Source organism: Cetorhinus maximus, unplaced genomic scaffold, assembly GCF_964194155.1.
Source record: "Cetorhinus maximus unplaced genomic scaffold, sCetMax3.hap1.1 HAP1_SCAFFOLD_1413, whole genome shotgun sequence".
In the NCBI taxonomy this organism is placed as follows: Eukaryota; Metazoa; Chordata; class Chondrichthyes; order Lamniformes; family Cetorhinidae; genus Cetorhinus; species Cetorhinus maximus.
The window spans coordinates 27501-46326 of record NW_027597354.1 but is presented as its reverse complement, the minus strand read 5'-3'; the positions used below and the strand labels follow the sequence as shown (position 1 = coordinate 46326).

General features: G+C 43.8%; 1 protein-coding gene across 1 annotated transcript in view; it reads left to right on the top strand.

Annotated features, from left to right (window-relative positions):
• The window catches only part of gemin8 (gem (nuclear organelle) associated protein 8), a 38739-nt gene extending 26036 nt beyond the window's left edge, over positions 1 to 12703 (top strand). Inside the window, exon 3 of the mRNA XM_078536676.1 lies at positions 12329 to 12703. Within this exon, the coding sequence (XP_078392802.1) occupies positions 12329 to 12585 (257 nt within the window). The 3' untranslated portion in view covers positions 12586 to 12703. The remainder of the gene's footprint in view (positions 1 to 12328) is intronic.
• The last annotated feature ends 6123 nt before the right edge of the window (positions 12704 to 18826 follow it).

Sequence of the window (18826 nt, the reverse complement as noted above, 5' to 3'; positions counted from 1 at the left end):
ATTAGGAGAGCAAAGAAAGTTCTGGCTGGTAAAAGTAGGGAAAATCCCAAGATATTCTATAAGTATATCAATGGGAAGAGGATAACCAGGGAAAGAGTAGGGCCCATTAGGGACCAAGGGGGCAATCTATGGATGGAGCCAGAGGACATCGCTAGAGTGTTGAACGAATACGTCACATCCATCTTTACCCAAGAGAATGAAGATGTAGGTATCAAACTCGGGGAGAGAGACTGAGATTCTTGAGCAAATTGATATAGGAAGTGACAAGGTATTGGAGGTCTTGGCAAGCTTAAAAGTGGACAAATCTCCAGGTCTGGATGATTTGTGTCCCAGACTGCTGAGGGAGGCAAGGGAGGAGATCGCAGGGGCTCTGACCTAAATTTTTAATTCCTCTCTGGCCACGGGGGAGGTGCCAGAGGACTGGAGAACAGCTAATGTGGTTCCGCTATTTAAGAAGGGTTGTAGAGATAAGCCAGGGAACTACAGGCTAGTGAGTCTCATGTCAGTGGTAGGGAAACTATTGGAGAAAATTCTGAAGGAGAGTATCTATCTCCACTTGGAGAGGAAAGGTTTGATCAGGGATAGTCAGCATGGCTTTGTCAGAGGGAGGTCATGCCTAACAAATTTGATTGAATTTTTTGAGGAGGTGACCAGGTATGTGGATGAGGGTAGTGCAGTTGATGTAGTTTTTATGGATTTCAGCAAAGCCTTTGACAAGGTCACACATGGGAGACTTATAAAGAAAGCAAATGCACATGGGATACAGGGTAATTTGATAAGGTGGGTTCAAAATTGGCTTACTTGTCAGAGACAGAGGGTGATGACAGAAGGATGCTTTAGTGACTGGAAGCCAGTGTCCAGTGGCATACCACAGGGATCTGTGCTGGGTCCCCTATTATTTGTCATTTATATAAACGACATAGATGAATATGTGGGGGGTAGGATCAGTAAGTTTGCGGATGACACAAAGATTGGTCGGGTGGTTAACAGTGAGGTTGAGTGTCTTGGGCTACAGGAAGATATAGATGGGATGGTCAAATGGGCAGACAAGTGGCAGATGGAATTTAACCCTGAAAAGTGTGAAGTGATACACTTTGGAAGGAGTAATTTGACAAGGAAATATTCAGTGAATGGCGTGACATTAGGAAGCTCTGAGGAACAAAGGGACCTTGGCGTGTGTGTCCATAGATCTCTGAAGGCGGAGGGGCATGTTAGTGGGGTGGTGAAAAAGTCATATGGGACACTTGCCTTTGTCAATCGAGGCATAGATTACAAAAGTAGAGAGGATGTGATTGCACTGGAGGGGGTGCAGAGGAGATTCACCAGGATGTTGCCTGGGATGAAACATTTAAGTTATGAAGAGAGGTTGGATAGACTTGGATTGTTTTTGTTGGAGCAGAGAAGACTGAGGGGCGACCTGATCGAGGTGTACAAGATTACGAGGGGCATGGACAGGGTGGATAGGGAGCAGCTGTTCCCCTTAGTTGAAGGGTCAGTCACGAGGGGACACAAGTTCAAGGTGAGGAACATGAGGTTCAGGAATGATGTGAGGAAAAACTTTTTTACCCAGAGGGTGGTGATGGTCTGGAATGCACTGCTTGGGAGGGTGGTGGAGGCGGGTTGCCTCACATCCTTTAAAAAGTATCTGGATGAGCACTTGGCACGTCATAACATTCAAGGCTATGGGCCAAGTGCTGGAAAATGGGATTAGGTAGGTAGATCAGGTGTTTCTCATGCGTCAGTGCAGACTCAGTGGGCCAAAGGGCCTCTTCTGCACTCTGTGATTCTGTGAATGCCCTTTGGGAAGGAAATTCTGCCATCCTTACCTGGTTGACTCTTAAATGCCCTCTGAAATGGCCTAGCAAGCCATCCAGTTGTATCAAACTGCTAAAAAGTCAAAAAGGAATGAGACCGTACTGGTACCACAAATGACAATGGCAAACCCGATCCTGCCGACCCTGCAAAGCCCTCCTTGCTAACATCTGGGAGCTAGTGCCAAAATCGGGAGAGCTCTCTCACAGACTAGTCAAACAACAGCCTGACATAGTAATCCTCACGGAATCATGCTTTACAGATAATATTCCAGACACCGCCATCGCTGTCCCTGGGTATGTCCTGTCCTACCAGCAGGACAGACCCAGCAGAGGTGGCAGTATAGTGATATACAGTCAGGAGGGAGTTACCGTGGGAGTCTTCAACATCAACTCTAGACCCCATGAAGTCTCATGGCATCAGGCGAAAGATGGGCAGGGAAACCTGATTACCACGTACTGTGCCCCTCCCGCTCAACTGATGAGTCAGCTCTCCTCCATGTTGAACACCACTTGGACGAAGCACTTAGGATGGTAAGGGCACAAAATGTACTCTAGCTGGGGTACTAGTGCAGTACTCCTAAATACAAGGGCCATTACCAAGAGTGGCTCAGTAGCACCACTACAGACCGAGCTGGCCGAGTCCTAAAAGGCATAGCTGCTAGACTGGGTCTGTGGCAGGTGGTGAGGGAACCAACAAGAGGGAAAAACATACTTGACCTCATCCGCACCAACCTGCCTGCTGCAGATGCATCTGTCCATGACAGTATCGATAGGAGTGACCACCACACAGTCGTTGTGGAGATGAAACCCCATCTTCACATTGAGGATACGCACCATTGTGTTGTGTGGCACTACCACCATGCTAAGTGGGATAGATTTCTAACACATCTAGCCACTCGACTGGGCATCCATGAGACACTTTGGGTCATCAGTAGCAGAATTGTACTCAACCACAATCTGTAACCTCATAGTCTGGCATATCCCCCACACTACCATTACCATCAAGCCAGGGGATCAACCCTGGTTCAATGAAGAGTGCAGGTGGGCATCCCAGGAGCAGCACCAGACATGCCTAAAAATGAGGTGTTAACCTGATGAAGCTACAACACAGGACTACTTATGTGCCAAACAGCATAAGCAGCAAGCGATAGACAGAGATAAGCAATTCCACAAACAACAGATCAGATCTAAGCTCTGCTGTACTATCACATTGTCGTGAATGGTGTTGGACAATTAAACAACTCACTGGAGGAAGAGGCTTCACAAATATCCCCATCCTTGATGGGGGACCCTGGCATATCAGTGCAAAATATAAGGCTGAAGCGCTTGCAACAATCTTCAGCCAGAAATGCCGAGTAGATGATCCATCTCGGCCTCCTCTGGAGGTCCCCAGCATCACAGATCTGCCAATCTGCAGCCAATTCGATTCACTCCACATGATATCAAGAAATGGCTGAAGGCACTGGATACTACAAAGGCTATGGACCCTGACAACATTCCAGCAATAGTACTGAAGACTTGTGCTCCAGAACTTGCTGCACCCCTAGCCAAGCTGTTCCAATACAGCTACAACACTGGCATCTACCCAGCTATGTGGTAAATTGCCTAGGTATGTCCTGTACACACAAAGGACAAATTCAACCCGCCAATTACCACCCTATCAGTCTACTCTCGATCATCAGCAAAGTGATGGAAGGGGTCATCAACAGTGCTCTCAAGCAGCACTTCCTTAGCAATAACTTCACTGATGCTCAGTTTGAGTTCCGCAAGAGTCACTCAGCACCTCACTTCATTACAGCCTTGGTTCAGACATGGATAAAAGAGCTGAACTCCAGAGGTGAGGTGAGAGTGACGGCCCTTGACATCAAGGCAGCATTTGATCGGGTGTGGCATCAAGGAGCCCGAGCAAAACTGGAGTCAGTGGGAATCAGAGGGAAACATATTTGCTGGTTGGAGTCACACCTAGCACAAAGGAAGATGGTTGCAGTTGTTGGATGTCAATCATCTCAGCTCCAGGACATCTCTGCAGGAGTTCCTCAGGGTAGTGTCCTTGGCCCAACCATCTTCAGCTGCTTCACCAATGACCTTCCTTCCATCATAAGGTCAGAAGTGGGGATGTTCACCATTCGCAACTCCTCAGATACTGAAGCAGTCCATGCCCAAATGCAGCAAGACCTGAATGATATCCAGGCTTGGGCTGACAAGTGGCAAGTAACATTTGTGCCACACAAATGCCAGGCAATGGCCATCTCCAATAAGAGAGAATATAACCATCGCCCCTTGAGGTTCAATGACATTACCATCACTGAATCCCCCACTGTCAACATCCTGGGTGTTACCATTGACCCGAAACTGAAGTGTACTAGCCATATAAATACAGTTGCTACAATAGCAGGTCAGAGGCTTGGAATCCTGCAGCAAGTAACTCAACACCTGACTCCCCAAAACCTGTCCACCATCTACAAGGCCACAAGTCAGGAGTGTGATGGAACACCCTCCACCTGCCTGGATGAGTGCAGCTCCAACAACACTCAAGAAGCTTGGCACCATCCAGGACAAAGCAGCCCACTTGATTGGCACTCCATCCACAAACATTCACTCCCTCCACCACCGATGCATGGTGGCAGCAGCGTTTACCATCTACAAGATGCACTGCAGGAACTCACCCAGCCTCCTTAGACAGTGCCTTCCAAACCCACGACCACTACAATCTAAAAGGACAAGGGCAGCAGACATGTGGGAACACCACTACCTACAAGTTCCCCTCCAAGGCACTCACCATCCTGACTTGGAACTACATCGCCATTCTTTCGCTGTCGCTGGGTCAAAATCCTGGAACTTGCTCCCTAACAGCACTATGTGTGTACCTACACCATATGCAGTTTGAGAAGGCAGTTCACCACCACCGCCATCTTGAGAACAATGGTCAATAGATGCCCTTGCGAATGGAAAGATGTCTCAAGTGGCATTCCACAGGGTTCAGTGTTGGGACCCTTGTTGTTTGCGTTATATATTAACGATTTGGACGTGAACGTGGGGGGCACGATTGGGAAATTTGCAGATGACACAAAGATTGGCCGAGTAGTGGATAGTATAGAGGATAGCCATAATCTCCAAAACGGTATAGATGGGTTGGTGGAGTGGGCGGTAAAGTGGCAGATGGATTTTAACATAGAGAAGTGTGAGGTCATACGTTTAGGGAGGTCAAACAGTTACAGGGATTACAAAATAAATGGGAATATACTAAGAGGGGTGGATGAAGTGAGAGATCTTGGCGTACAAGTACACAGGTCCCTGAAGACAGCAGTTCAAGTAGACATGGTTGTAAAGAAGGCATATGGAATGCTGTCCTTCATTGGCAGAGGTATAGAATATAAAAGTAAGAATATAATGTTGGAATTGTATGAAACTCTGGTGAGGCCACAACTGGAGTATTGTGTGCAGTTCTGGTCACCACATTACAGGAAGGACGTAATAGCTCTGGAGAGAGTGCAGAGGAGGTTTACAAGAATGTTGCCAGGGTTAGAAAAGTGTAGCTACGAGGAGAGATTGGATAGGTTGGGGTTATTTTCCTTAGAACAAAGAAGGCTGAGAGGTGACTTGATTGAGGTGTACAAAATTATGAGGGGAATAGATGGAGTGGACAGGATAAAATTGTTTCCCTTGGTGGAGAATTCTAGAACTAGGGGACATAGATTCAAGATAAATGGCAGAAGGTGTAAGGGGGACATGAGGTAGAACTTTTTTACGCAGAGGGTAGTTGGTGTCTGGAATTCGCTGCCCAAGTTGGTGGTAGAGGCAGAAACTCTAAACTTTTTTAAAAAGTACCTGGATCTGCACCTTAAGTGCTGTAAGCTGCAGATCTATGGGCCGGGTGCAGGAAGGTGGGATTAGAAAGGGCACCTGGGTGTCCTCGGGCTGGCATGGACAAGATGGGCTGAATGGTCTCCTGTAACTTTTCTATGGTTCTATGGGCCAGCGAGGCCCACACCCAATGAATGAATAAAAAAATTACAGTTGGCAATCTTCAACCATTCCAATTTGCTCTGCATTATATCAAGAAACAGCTGAGTGCACTGGATACAGCAAAGGATATGGGCCCCAGCAACAGTTCAGCTGTAGTGCTGAAGACTAGCGTTTCAGAATTAGTCGAGCCCCTAGCCAAACTGTTCCAGTACAGCTACAACATTGGCATCTACCAGACAAATTGGAAAATTCCCCCAGGTATTGTCTTGTCCACAAAAAATCAGGCAAATCTAATCCAGCTAATTATTGCCCCAACAGCCTGCTCTCAATCATTGGAAAAGTAATAGTGTCATCAACAGCACTGTCAAGCAGAACTAACGCAGCAATAACCTGCTCACCAATATTCAGTTTAGGTTCTGCCAGGACCACTCAGCTCCAGACCTCATTTTGGAATCTTGGTCCAAACATGGAGAAAAGAACTGAATTCAAGAGATGAAGGGATGAGAGTGACTGTCCTTGACATCAAGGCAACATTTGACCGTGTGCGGCATCAAGGACCCCCAGCAAAACTGGAGTCGATGGGAATTGGGGGGGAAACTCTCTGCTGATTGGAATTAACCTAGCACAAAGAATGGTTGTGGTTGTTGGAGGCCAATCAGTTCAGCCTCAGGACATCACTGCAAGAATTCCTTGGTGCAATGATTTAGGCCCAGGCATCTTCAGCTGCTTCATTCATGATCTTTCCTCCATCATAAGCTCAGAAGAGGCAATGCCCACTGATGATTGCACATGTTCAGTACCATTCACACCTCCACAGATAATGAAGCAACCTGTGCCCGTATGCAGCAAGACCTGTTCCACCTTCAGACGTGGACTAATGAGTGGCAAGTAACATTTGCACCAGACAAGTGCCAAGCAACATCCATCTCCAAAAAGAGTATCAAACCATTTTCCCTTGATATTCAATGGCATTACCATTGCTGAATCTGCCACCATCGACATCCTGGCAGGTTACCATTGACCAGAAACTTAATTGGCCTAGTCATATAAATACTGTGGCTAAAAGAGCAAGTAACTCAGGCTGGGAATGCTGCAGTAAGCCCTTAAATCCCCAAAACCTGTCCACCATTTATATGTTTGTAAAGGTTATAGCGGGTAGACAGGAATGAGGGGTTGAGATTACAATCAGATCAGCCACGATCTTATTGAATGGCGGAGTGGCCTACTCCTGCTCCTAACTCATATGTTCATAAGTCTCAAGTCAGGAATGTAATGGAATACTTTTCAGTTGCCTCGATGAGTGCAGCTGCAATAGCACTTGTACAGCTCAAAACATACAGGACAAAACAGGCCACTTGATTGGCACCCATCCACCATGTTAAGCATTTACTTCCTCCTCCACAGGCGCATACTGGCAGCAGTATGTACCATCTACAAGATGCACTGCAGCCACTTGGCAAGGCTCCTTCGACAGCACCTTCCAATCTTACAATCTACCACAGAAAACAAAAGCAGCAAGAAACTGGGAACACCACTAACTGCAAGTTCTCCAGCAAGTCACACGCCATCCTGACTTGGAAATATCCCCGTTCCTTCACTGTCATTCTTTCAAAAACATGGAACTCCCTTCCTAACAGCACTTTAGATTTACCTTCACTACATGGACTGCAGCTGTTCTGGAAGATGGTGCCCCACCACCCCCTCAATGCCAGTTGGTGATGGGTAATATAAAGCTGGCCTTGCCAGTGATGGACACATCCCATGAATAGATTTTTTTCTACAGAGCCTGTTTCAGTCTGAGGCTGTGGACAGGTGGAGGTTGTGGGCGGGTGAGGGTGGTAAAGGTGGAGGTTGTGGGCGGGTGAGGGTGGTAAAGGTGGAGGTTGTGGGCGGGTGAGGGTGGTGGTAAAGGTGGAGGTTGTGGGCGGGTGAGGGTGGTGGTAAAGGTGGAGGTTGTGGGCGGGTGAGGGTGGTGGTAAAGGTGGAGGCTGTGGGCGGGTGAGGGTGAAGGTGAATGTTGTGGGTGGGTGATGGTGGTAAAGGAGGAGGTTGTGGGCGGGTGAGGGTGGTGGTAAAGGTGAAGGTTGTGGGCGGGTGAGGGTGGTGGTAAAGGTGAAGGTTGTGGGCGGGTGAGGGTGGTGGTAAAGGTGGAGGTTGTGGGCAGGTGAGGGTGGTGGTAGAGGTGGAGGTTGTGGGCAGGTGAGGGTGGTGGTAAAGGTGGAGGTTGTGGGCGGGTGGGGATGGTGGTAAAGGTGAAGGTTGTGGGTGGGTGAGGGTGTGGACAGGTGGAGGTTGTGGGTGGGTGGGGATGGTGGTAAAGGTGGAGGTTGTGGGTGGGTGGGGATGGTGGTAAAGGTGGAGGTTATGGGTGGGTGGGGATGGTGGTAAAGGTGGAGGTTGTGGGCGGGTGAGGGTGGTGGTAAAGGTGAAGGTTGTGGGCGGGTGAGGGTGGTGGTAAAGGTGAAGGTTGTGTTGAGGGGTGAAGTTAATGGCTTCAGTCTTCCCAATGTTTTAACTGGAGGAAATTGCAGCTCTTACAAAATCTTTTAGTTATTTATTTGGTGGTGGCTAGTGATTACCAGGATTCTGATTTCTTTTCAATTGCTACCATTTGAATAACATCCCATCCACTTTTTAAAATAATTATATTACTAGTGGATAATTTTAGTGAGTTGTGATTAACGGATGGAGAATTCGGATTGATTGATTAATTATCGACAAGTTATTCTAAGCCTGGTATTCGTATACGTACTGAAAATGATGACAGATTGGAGTTAACAACTGACATTGCAATGTCAGCTGGTTTAAATCTAATCTTATTGTTTGCATTCTGATCTATGAAGCAGACAGCTGTGTCAGTGCAAAATAACAGTGACTGATGCAACACTGATTCCGGCCGAAAGATCAACATCTCCACTCTCAAACATTGCATTTTATTCAGCTTTCTTTGGGCTTCACTCCCAATGAAAAGAGTGAATATTGATGCATTTATTGCTTGAGTGGGACATAACTGCTCTTGTATTGGTGTCAGTGGAATGTTTACACTGCTGGCAGCAACTCCAGTCTAAACCTCCTTAAACCTCTACAGCCAGAGTGCAAGCAAACCCACTTAATGGAAAACACTGGGATTATAGTTCTTTTTTAATGAAGCTGATATAAAGAAACCTCATTATCAAAATGGTCAGTTACTTATGTATGTCTGGGACAGTGACACTTTTATCATTCTAGTACTGTCGCTAGGATTGCAATAAAGCTTAATGGAAGGAGAGGAAAGGCTGATAAATTGGAGATTTTATCCTTTCAAACTTGGTCAATAATTAGTGAGGGCATGTTTTATTATATAACACTGGTGAAGCACTAGTGGAAACACTTGACTTGATATCTTTTTGGTTAATAAAATATATTAAAAGTGATGACTCCATCGTCATCTGTTGTTCAATTCGAGGTTGACATCTACTCAGGGTTGAGAGTTTCTGCCATGGGCCCTCATATAACTGAACAGGCCGATTCCATGCAGTAGTGGGGTCTGGAGTGCAGGATTTGCTTTCTTTTCCTTCCTTCTGTGCAGCTGCTCTGCCTCATAATTGAGATGTTGTGACTCAAAGCGTGATGCAGTTTGATGAACAGGTTGTTGAAATTTTGAACAATTGGTCACAAACTCCTCCCAGTCATTAATATGAATGCTGCCACGCTTCAAGGAGAGCTTCAGAGTGTCTTTGAAGAGTTTTCTTTGTCCTCCTCTAGAACGTTGGCCATTTGAGAGTTGAGAAAATGTGGTGTGAGAGATAGTTTCAGGCAGCCAGACACAGCATCTGGTCCATCAAAATTGATATTTCAGGAGTTTTGCCTGAATGCTTGTGGAGCTGGCTTCAAGAAGGACACTAGCGTTTATTTGATAGTCCTCCCATTGAACCTGTAGGATGCAGTGAAGGCATTGTTGATGGAATTTCTCTATTGTTCGTGTGGCTGATACATAGTCCAGGACTTACTATAGTACAGGAGTGTGGTGACATAACTGCTCTGTACAGTAGGACTTTTATTGACTTCCAAAGGTCTTTATTGTCAAATGCTCCCTACCGTAGTTTGTAGAAGGCTGAGCTGGCGCAGCTGATCTGGTGTTGGGTCTCCTTGTCGGTGGTGGCCTTTTGAGAGAGGTGGCTGTAAGTTATGGAAAGAGCTTAACATATTCTAGAGTCTCTCCTTTAACATATATGGAAGGTGGAATATTTGGCTGACCAGGTGTGGGTTGATATGAGTTTTGTTTTGGCAACATTCAAGGACAGGCCAAGGTTCTTGCATGCAGATTTGAAGAGATCGAGAGTGACTTGCAAATCTGGTACAGAGTGGGCAGTGACACTGCAATCATCTACAAACTGTAGATCATGTGTACCTTTGGTGGCCAGTTTAGTTTTGGCACAGGAGCTACTGAGGTTAAAGAGTTTTCCATCCAGACAGCATTTAATAGTCACCAGAGAGCAGTTAATCTTTGAGGTGAATTGCCACTGTCAGGTAGATTGTAAATCGTATGGGGGCTTGACCCCATTCCGGATTTTGAAGGCATCTGTTTCAGATCTCCCACTCAAGACAGTTGCAGTCATATCATCATGAAGCAGTTGCAAGATTGTGATGAAGCTTCTTGGACATCCAAATCTTTTCCCACAATCCACAGAGTGAGTCAAATGCTTTGGTCAGGTCGGTGAATGAAATGAAGAGTTCCTGGTGTTGCTTGACATTTTTCTTGGATTTGTCTGGCAGCAAAAGTCCATTTCAGAGGTTCCTCTGGAAGGTCCAAAGCCAACACTGTTTCTGGGAGCATTTCCTCCACCAGAGGAAGTAGGTGATTCAGTAGAATGCATGTCAGGATTTTTCCTGCTATGAACAAGAGGGAAATACCTCGATGAACCATGCTGTGGAAACTATCTCCCTTCTTGAAGATAGTTCCAATTCCTGAAGTTGGAGGGGTGGGGAGTTGGGGGGCGGGGGAGAGTTCTTTGTCCTCCCAAATCCATAGGGTGAGAGCTTGGAGTATTGATTTGAGCAAACGCCTACCAGCTTCGAAGTCCTCAACTGGAATATAATCAGGGCCGATCAGACTTTGTTGTTTTTTTATCCGGTTGATTGCTTGTTGCAGCTCTCCCATTGCTGGTGGCTCACCCATGGATTCTACCACAGTGTACTGGAGGCGTTAGCCTAGAGAGTATCAGCTGCCAAGGTGGTTTTCCGGTTAAGGAGTTCAAAATGCTCTTTCCGGTGTCAATGGATGGCCTTGTCATCCTTAAGAGAACACCACCCTGTAATCGAAGGAGATTTTGTCCATTTGACCTTGGTCTATAGATGGCCCTAATGGCTTCAAAAACACCATAGTATCGAAAACCTAAATAATTTATGTGGCAGATCAGAATGACTCTGAATCTTGAGAGAGATGCAGGTATAGTACTGAGAAATGATTTTTTAAAATCTATTTGAATTTGTGTTGTGCAAGATTCTTTTTGTAATTATAATTCTGTGGGTTTTCCATACTACTGAAAGATTTTAAGTGTTACTATGAGTTTGAAAAATCCATATTACAGACATCGAACTGAGAGAGAGCAATGATTGTATCATGAAACCACCAGGATGGTAGTAGGCAAACCAGATGGACTGTGGTTTTTTTTTTTCAATTTAACAATCCCCATGTTCCTGTGTAGTTTGTGAAAGGCATGATTTCCCAGTGGGTTATCACTTACTAATAGGCTGGCTTATTGCCCAGGTTTTTATTTAAACAGAATTTGTCGTATGTTAAAAAGATCAATTTATCTCAACAGCGCACAGAGCAATTTTTGATTTACCGAAATGTAAATTATAATGGTTATGAAGCCCCTCCCTCCAGATTAATATTCCTAGGCGCAACAATTAGTGAAGATTTAACAAATCTGTGACAGACCATAGAGCAAAACATCAGCAAATAAATTGAAAACTGTTTTTCCTAATTTGGAGATTAAGTCAGTCAAGGCACTATACCATACTGAATCAGTATCGTTTTCTCACTGTCGAGCTGATTTACAGAGTTTTGCAATTAAATCACTGCTAAGTACTTTAACCTATTTTAATTAAAATGTGGGCCTAAATTCTATTTTTATCTGTAATTTCCATTTAAATATTCTGCAGCATTCGTATGTATCTGCGTGATAAAGTGATGAATATATCTACAGGTCAAAGATGTATGCTTCTTTTGCTTTGGGGTCTTTTTAGAGAGAAAGGTGTGGGGTGTATTAGCAGAAGAAAAATCATTAATGTAATTGGACCTATAGGGTAAATTAAATTTTGCAGTTTCCATTTTCCATCACTAGAATTGCATAAAATTACATGGAACGTACAGTAACAAAAAACAGACAATGCAAGAGTGCAACTTGCACGATTCAGTGCACAACTTCAAATGTGACAGTTTTGGCACAGAGCAAGCTGGAGCAATATGCTCATTGTTGCTCCGTCTACCTGAAGTTTGGAAGTCGACATTTATATTTATTCTACGTAATGCTTACTGGGGTTTTTTTTTAATACATTCATAGAGCGACAGCAGCAGTATGATGACGAACAGCAGGCAAAGTACGTCTTGGCTGACCGAGATTTTCACAGCACAGTGGGGAGAACAATTCAGCCACCTGCAGAAAGACCTGGGGAAAGGAGACTGGTTGAAATGAAGAGATTGTATGGAGATGATGCTACTAAAATCCAAGGCATGGAAACTGCAATGCAACTCTTGTTTGATAGAAAGTGTGATAAGAAGCAGCCAAAGTATTGGCCTGTAATTCCACTGAAGCTTTGATTGCGGTCCCTTATCCTGTGAAACTGACTGATAGTGCTGATTAGTGTTAATTTTTTTAGCATTATGTACTTTCTTTATGTCTGTTACATTTTAATAAACATGAAAATTTTTACCATCACCATTGAAATAAGTAAAGATGCTTTACCATAGAACACTGAACTTTTACTCGTTTTGGAGCATTGTGGTCAAGATCGGAGTTGGTGGTGGTGTAATGGTAACATCACTGGACTAATAGTCCTGAGGCCCAGGGTAATGCTCTGGGGACACACATTCAAATCCCACCACAGCAACTGGAATTTAAATTCAATTAATAAAACCTGGAATATAAAGCTAGTCCCAGTTATAACCATGAAACTACCATTTATTATAAAACCCATCTGGTTCACTAATACCTTTTAGGAAGGAAATCTCCTGTCCTTATCTGGTTGGACCTACCTGTGGCTCCAGACCCACAGCAATGGGTCTGCCCTCTGAAATGGCCTAGCCAGGCACTCAGTTTAAGGGAAATTCAGGATGGGCAGCGAATGCAACAAACTGAGGAACAATATGGTCCACTTGCTCACCTTACCAGGCTTGCAAAGCGTGAGCTGCACTAATCTTTGCTCATCTTCAAGATTAGACAAAACTTTGCAACTGTTCCACTGTTTCAAGTGCTTTGCAAATCAGTTAATTGAAAATGGACTCTCTGTGGGGAAAAGTAAATAGAATATACTTTAGTTTTCACTCCAGTTTTGACTCTATTACACTTTCGAATGGAAGGAAGGAAGCAGCAAGGCAAAGGGATATTGGAAGGTAGCTATGGAGTAAAGAAGCAAAATTAAATTATTTCTTCCCCAAAGGTGGATTTAACAGTACAAGGAACAAGGAGTAGACCAATGAAGGGATCAAACAGGAGCATGAGGCACACAGGTAACGCCAAGATAGGTTGGGGAAGGAAGGATGTAAATGGAAGGATAAATTGAAATTGATTCATAGCGGTAGGGGGAGTTACCAGAGCCTGCAATGATCAGATAATGGAAGTGCAGTCTTTCGTGAGTAAGAACATCTGGGTGAATACAGCTTGTTGAGGGTGCAAGTGGGAAAATCAGCTAGGAAAACAGTTGAAAAGTCAAGTATTGAAGTAATATGGATAACCGCTGGAAAACAACAGGAGTATAATATAGGCAGAAGCTTGCAGGGTTATGGAGGCAGTCTCTTGGTGACAATAGATGCGAGGACAGCAAGTTAAAGTTGAATTTTCAAATAAAATGTAATTTGACTTGCTGTAAATGAATTGCCTTGATGTTATGGTTTAGTAAGATTGGTAGAATGGTTTTAGGTGAATAATCTTGTGTCACAAGTTCCTGCAATGGCAAAAAATATTGAGAGAAAATGCAGTGTTTATGTACAGGTGGAATGAGGGTAAGTGAAAGGGGTATTAACTGTGGGCTTATTGCATATCTTCAGATCATGGTAATGGTCTGAAAGCAGATTGCCTTGCAACACATTGACAGGAAATACAGCTGGAGGGAAGCAAGGATAAAGGAACGTTTACATTAGAAGAAATCACTGGGAAAAAACTTTGACCTGCAAATCCTTATCGTGATACAAGTGGTCTGAGATTTTAAATGCTTTTAAGTGGTTACTGACCACTATTCTGCAAAGTTGGAAGACACAGCCTGAGAGATGAATGAACATGCACTCCTAAGCAGATAGTTTCATTGCCATGGAAATGTTTGGGCACAGTTTGTTCTGCATTGGATTGCAGTACAAAGAAATCTTTCACACTTGGAGTGCTTAAAGACTTAAGATTGGCTGCAACATTTTATATTGGTACATGGAGTTATTTAACTCGGTGTCGACAGTGCCTAATCTCAAATTTGGTGTGCTAGAGAATTATTCACCTGATATTTCTCAGTTTTGGTGTACAGAAGGAATCCCCAGGAAGGAACCATCAACCCAGAACTTGAATAACTTTACGAAGAGGTGTGGGAACTTTGGCATCTAATCTCAGCTGCAATTCTACAGGATACTTTGAGAGAGACAGTGTAATGTATATTTTATTTTTAATCATTGCACCTTCTACAGATTCAGTAGCTTCAGAATGTTATGACTGCTCACTAAAGGAACCTATATTTTATAGTTCAAAAAATAATCAATCAACACTTCCACATCGTTCCTGGGCCGATGTCTTACAAATTTATTTTCAAATTCTATCACCAGAGATGCACCTAAATCATTTACTTCCACAATGCAAAACACCCTTTGTGCGGCAGTTTAACTTCTGTTAAAGACGTGAAGAGTGGCACAGAGGACTTTCAAAATTAACTAACTGAGCAGATGCCATTGTACATTTTATTTGAAAAGTAATATTTTAATGATGCAGCTTTTTTTATAATTGCAAACAGCACTGTAAACATAATAGCATGTGGGTTTGTGCGCTTGGTTTTCTGAGGAGGGGGGTCCTAATCATGCCCACCATTAGAGAGAGTCCCTCTGAGTGAGGTCAGTTAATTTTTTGGCAGAGAGCAAGAAAACTCAAGAAGTGAATCCCCTTATGAAGTTGATGACCGTGTATTTCTGGGAGCTGCCTGGCAGCAAATGAACTATCCACCTTGCTTTTATAATCCATGTTTCCCAAAAATTAATCTAATCTCATAATGGTCAAGCAAAAAACAGTCATTGTACAATTCCCATAAATAAATTCCAGAAGTCCCTTTTGTAATTTGCAACCACCAATGTGGGAAATTAAGAACATGGGGCAATTAGATATCTGTCTTTGATATCCAATCTAGCATAAAACAAGATTTTAAGAAGAGGGGTTATTCTTAATTAAAATGACAGTTTGAATCACTTTCTTCAATAGCAGATCAGGGATGAAGAAAACCTGTAAGCGTTAACAACTTTGAGCAGTGTTAACCCTTGGCAAGCGAGATTTGCCTTAATCAGATGAAGACTCCATCCTTCTAAATCAGATGGACTACTTGTCAAAACGGAGTAGTTTTTAATTTAGCTGCTGTTTAAGTAACAGTGGAGAGTTGTAATGATTTCATTGTGTAATCTGCAAAATGGAGCAACCTTACATTGATAAATCTGGGCAATCAGCTAGGATCATATACAGGAGGGAAGGATTTAGGAAGAAAGAGACAATTAAAGAAATTTAAACTTAACCAGGAAGAGGGTAGTTTTTATGGCTTTCAAAAAGCAGTTAACCCAGTGCTACCCAAACTATTTTCCGATGTGAACCCATTTTAACACTTGAAAATTAATGTGACCTCAGATGCCAACAAAAGCAAAACAAATAAAACAGCATAATAACATTCAGTATATAATTATTAACGTTTATGTAATGTAGATTAACACATAATGCATAAATATGAAAATCTGTGTTTTTAAGGACTTTGTAAAAATAATATTTTATGTACTCATGTAGGTTTCAGCCAAGCTCATGTCCCCCATTGACAGGAGACTCGATGGAGTTCCTCTGCCCCCAAACACACATGCTGTAACCAGCAAGCCCCTCTCCTCCCCACATAGCACAGGTCAACCAGCTGGAGGCGTGGTAGCTCTGACAGCCTGAGCCAGTGACTCACCAACCCCACACTCCTGCTGTGCCTACCAGCAATTGCCGGTTAAGAATTCCATATCTTCCTCACATATTTCTAAGTAAAGCTTGTTACGCTTGTAAAGTTTACTTGCCACACTCCAGAGTAATAAACTGAAGCTGGGAAAAATCTGTAATTGATGCTGCCTCCTTTCTGTCTGGACCCCACCCCCTCCCAACCCTGCTCCGGACCCCCTGTTGCCACCCACAATGTAAGAACTGGCTCCTCCTCGGGTTTCACTTAATTGTTTTCTGATCAATCTGTTTGTTAATCTACCTTCCTATCTCTCAATGCACACCAGTTTCCAAAATGGACCTAGAAACAGAAGCTCCCGAGTTAGAGAGTCCCCTGCATGCAACATATATTTTAATGGTCTCAAGAAGGAGGAAATAAATCCCGGGGACCAGGCCATCAGTGCTGAGTTCAGACCAATAGAAAGATTCAATGGGAGAAGGATGATCCAAGTGCGGGAGGAGAAGGTCACTGACCAACAAATCGAACATGCTGTCCGCTGTGTTGGCACCGGATGGGATTCTCCTTACCCATTCAGAGAGACCGTGAGAGACTGAGACCCGAGCAGGGCAAGGCCAGGCCTGGATGCCTTAGTGCAGGCCACAGTCCCAGAGGAGAGGGAACTCATGACCCACAGTTTAGGAACAGCTGAGTTGAACACTGAGCATATACAACAAAAGAAAAAAAAATCACTATATAAACAGAAAATGTTGGAAATATACAGCAGGTCAATCCGCATCTGGAAATACAGAGCAGGTTTTGATTCTTCAGGCGTGTACCCAGTTTTCTTTCCAGATGCTGACTGACCTGCTGTGTATTTCCAGCATTTTCTGTTTTTAGTACCATAGAAAAGTAACGGCACAGAAAGGGACTATTCAGCCCATTGTGTCTGCACCAGCCGAAAAAAACTAGCCACACTAGCAACACTTCAGGTGCAGATCCAGGTGCCTTTTAAATGAGTTGAGGGTTTCTGCCTCCACCACCAAACCAGGCAGCGAATTCCAAACACCCTCTGGGTGAAGAGGTTTCTCCCCATGTCCCCTCTAATCCTTCTACCAATCACCTTAACTTTGTGCCCCCTGGTAATTGACCTCTCTGCTAGGGGAAAAGACCTCTGCCAGGTCTTTCCTGTCTATTCTATCCAGGCCCCTCATAATCTTGTACACCTCCATATGGCCACTCCTCAGCCTCCTCAGTTCTAAGGAAAACAACCCCAGCCTATCCGATCTTTCCTCATAGCTGCAATTTTCCAGCCCTGGCAACATTCTTGTAAATCTTTTCCATACTCTCTCCAGAGCAATTATGTCCTTCCTGTAATGTGGCAACCAGAATTGTACACAAAATTCCAACTATGGCCTAACCAGCATTTTATACAGTTCCTTCATTACATCCCTGCTTTTATATTCAATACCTCGACCAATAAAGGAAAGCATGCCATATGCTTTTCTTTATCACTTTATCCATTTGTCCTGCCACCTTCAGGGACCTGTGGACATGCATTCCAAGGTCTCTCACTTCCTCAGCCCCTCCCAATATCCTCCCATTTATTGCATATTCCCTAGCTTTGTTTACCCTCCCCAAATGCATTACCTCACACTTCTCTCGATTGAATTCCATTTGACACTTTTCCGCTCACTCAGCCAAACCATTGATATCATTCTGGAGACAACAGCTATCCTTTTCACTATCAACTACATGGCCAATTTTTGTGTCATCTACAAATTTCCCAATCATGCCTCCCACATTTAAGTCCAAATCATTAATATATACAACAAACAGGAAGGGACCGAACACTGAGCCCTGTGGAACGCCACTGGAAACCGTTTTCCATTCATGAAAACATCCATCAACCATTACCCTTTGTTTCCTATCACTGAGCCAATTTTGGATCCAACTCACCCCGTTCCCCTGTATCACATGGGCTTTTACTCTTCTGGCTAGTCTGCCATGTGGGACCTTGTCAAATGCCTTACTAAAATCCATGTAGACAACATCCACTGCACTACGCACATCAATCTTCCTTTTATTTCCAACATTTGTAGCTTTTTCCCTTTCTATTTTATAGTAGTGCAAAATAAAGCTGAGCCTTGACTAATGAAGATGTTGACATCATGCGATTGCTACACTTTTCAAAATAAGGGTCAGGTTTCATTCATTTTTCTAGCATTAACTTTAAAATAAATTCTGAAATTAGAAATCTATAAATGTGATAAAAATTACCATGCATAAATTGGATTCACTCGTTGCGAATAAAAAATACATGCCTGGAAGAAAAGCTTACTGCAAGATACTTTTCATCCTGTCGCAGAATGTTTTCCAGCACTACAGGGTAAGTGTTATAGTGTAGCAGTTCAGGTGCAGAATTCCACATAATCTGAGTACCTGTGGGGGATTGGGATGTAGTTCACTACCTGCTTAATTTACAATCCAATTGTATCAATTCATTTCGGTTTATACATGAGCTCCCAGTTTGCAGCCCTGCCTCTCACCCCATCGTACTAAACTCTATGTCAGGGTGCCAGATCATCTTGGTAACTGTCCACTGAAGGGTTAGCATTAGAGGAGAGGTTTTGTAAAGCTAGTGGTGTCAGAATGCAATGGGAGCTGGCATATCAGAAACTCGGGCTTAGGTCCCTATAACAAAA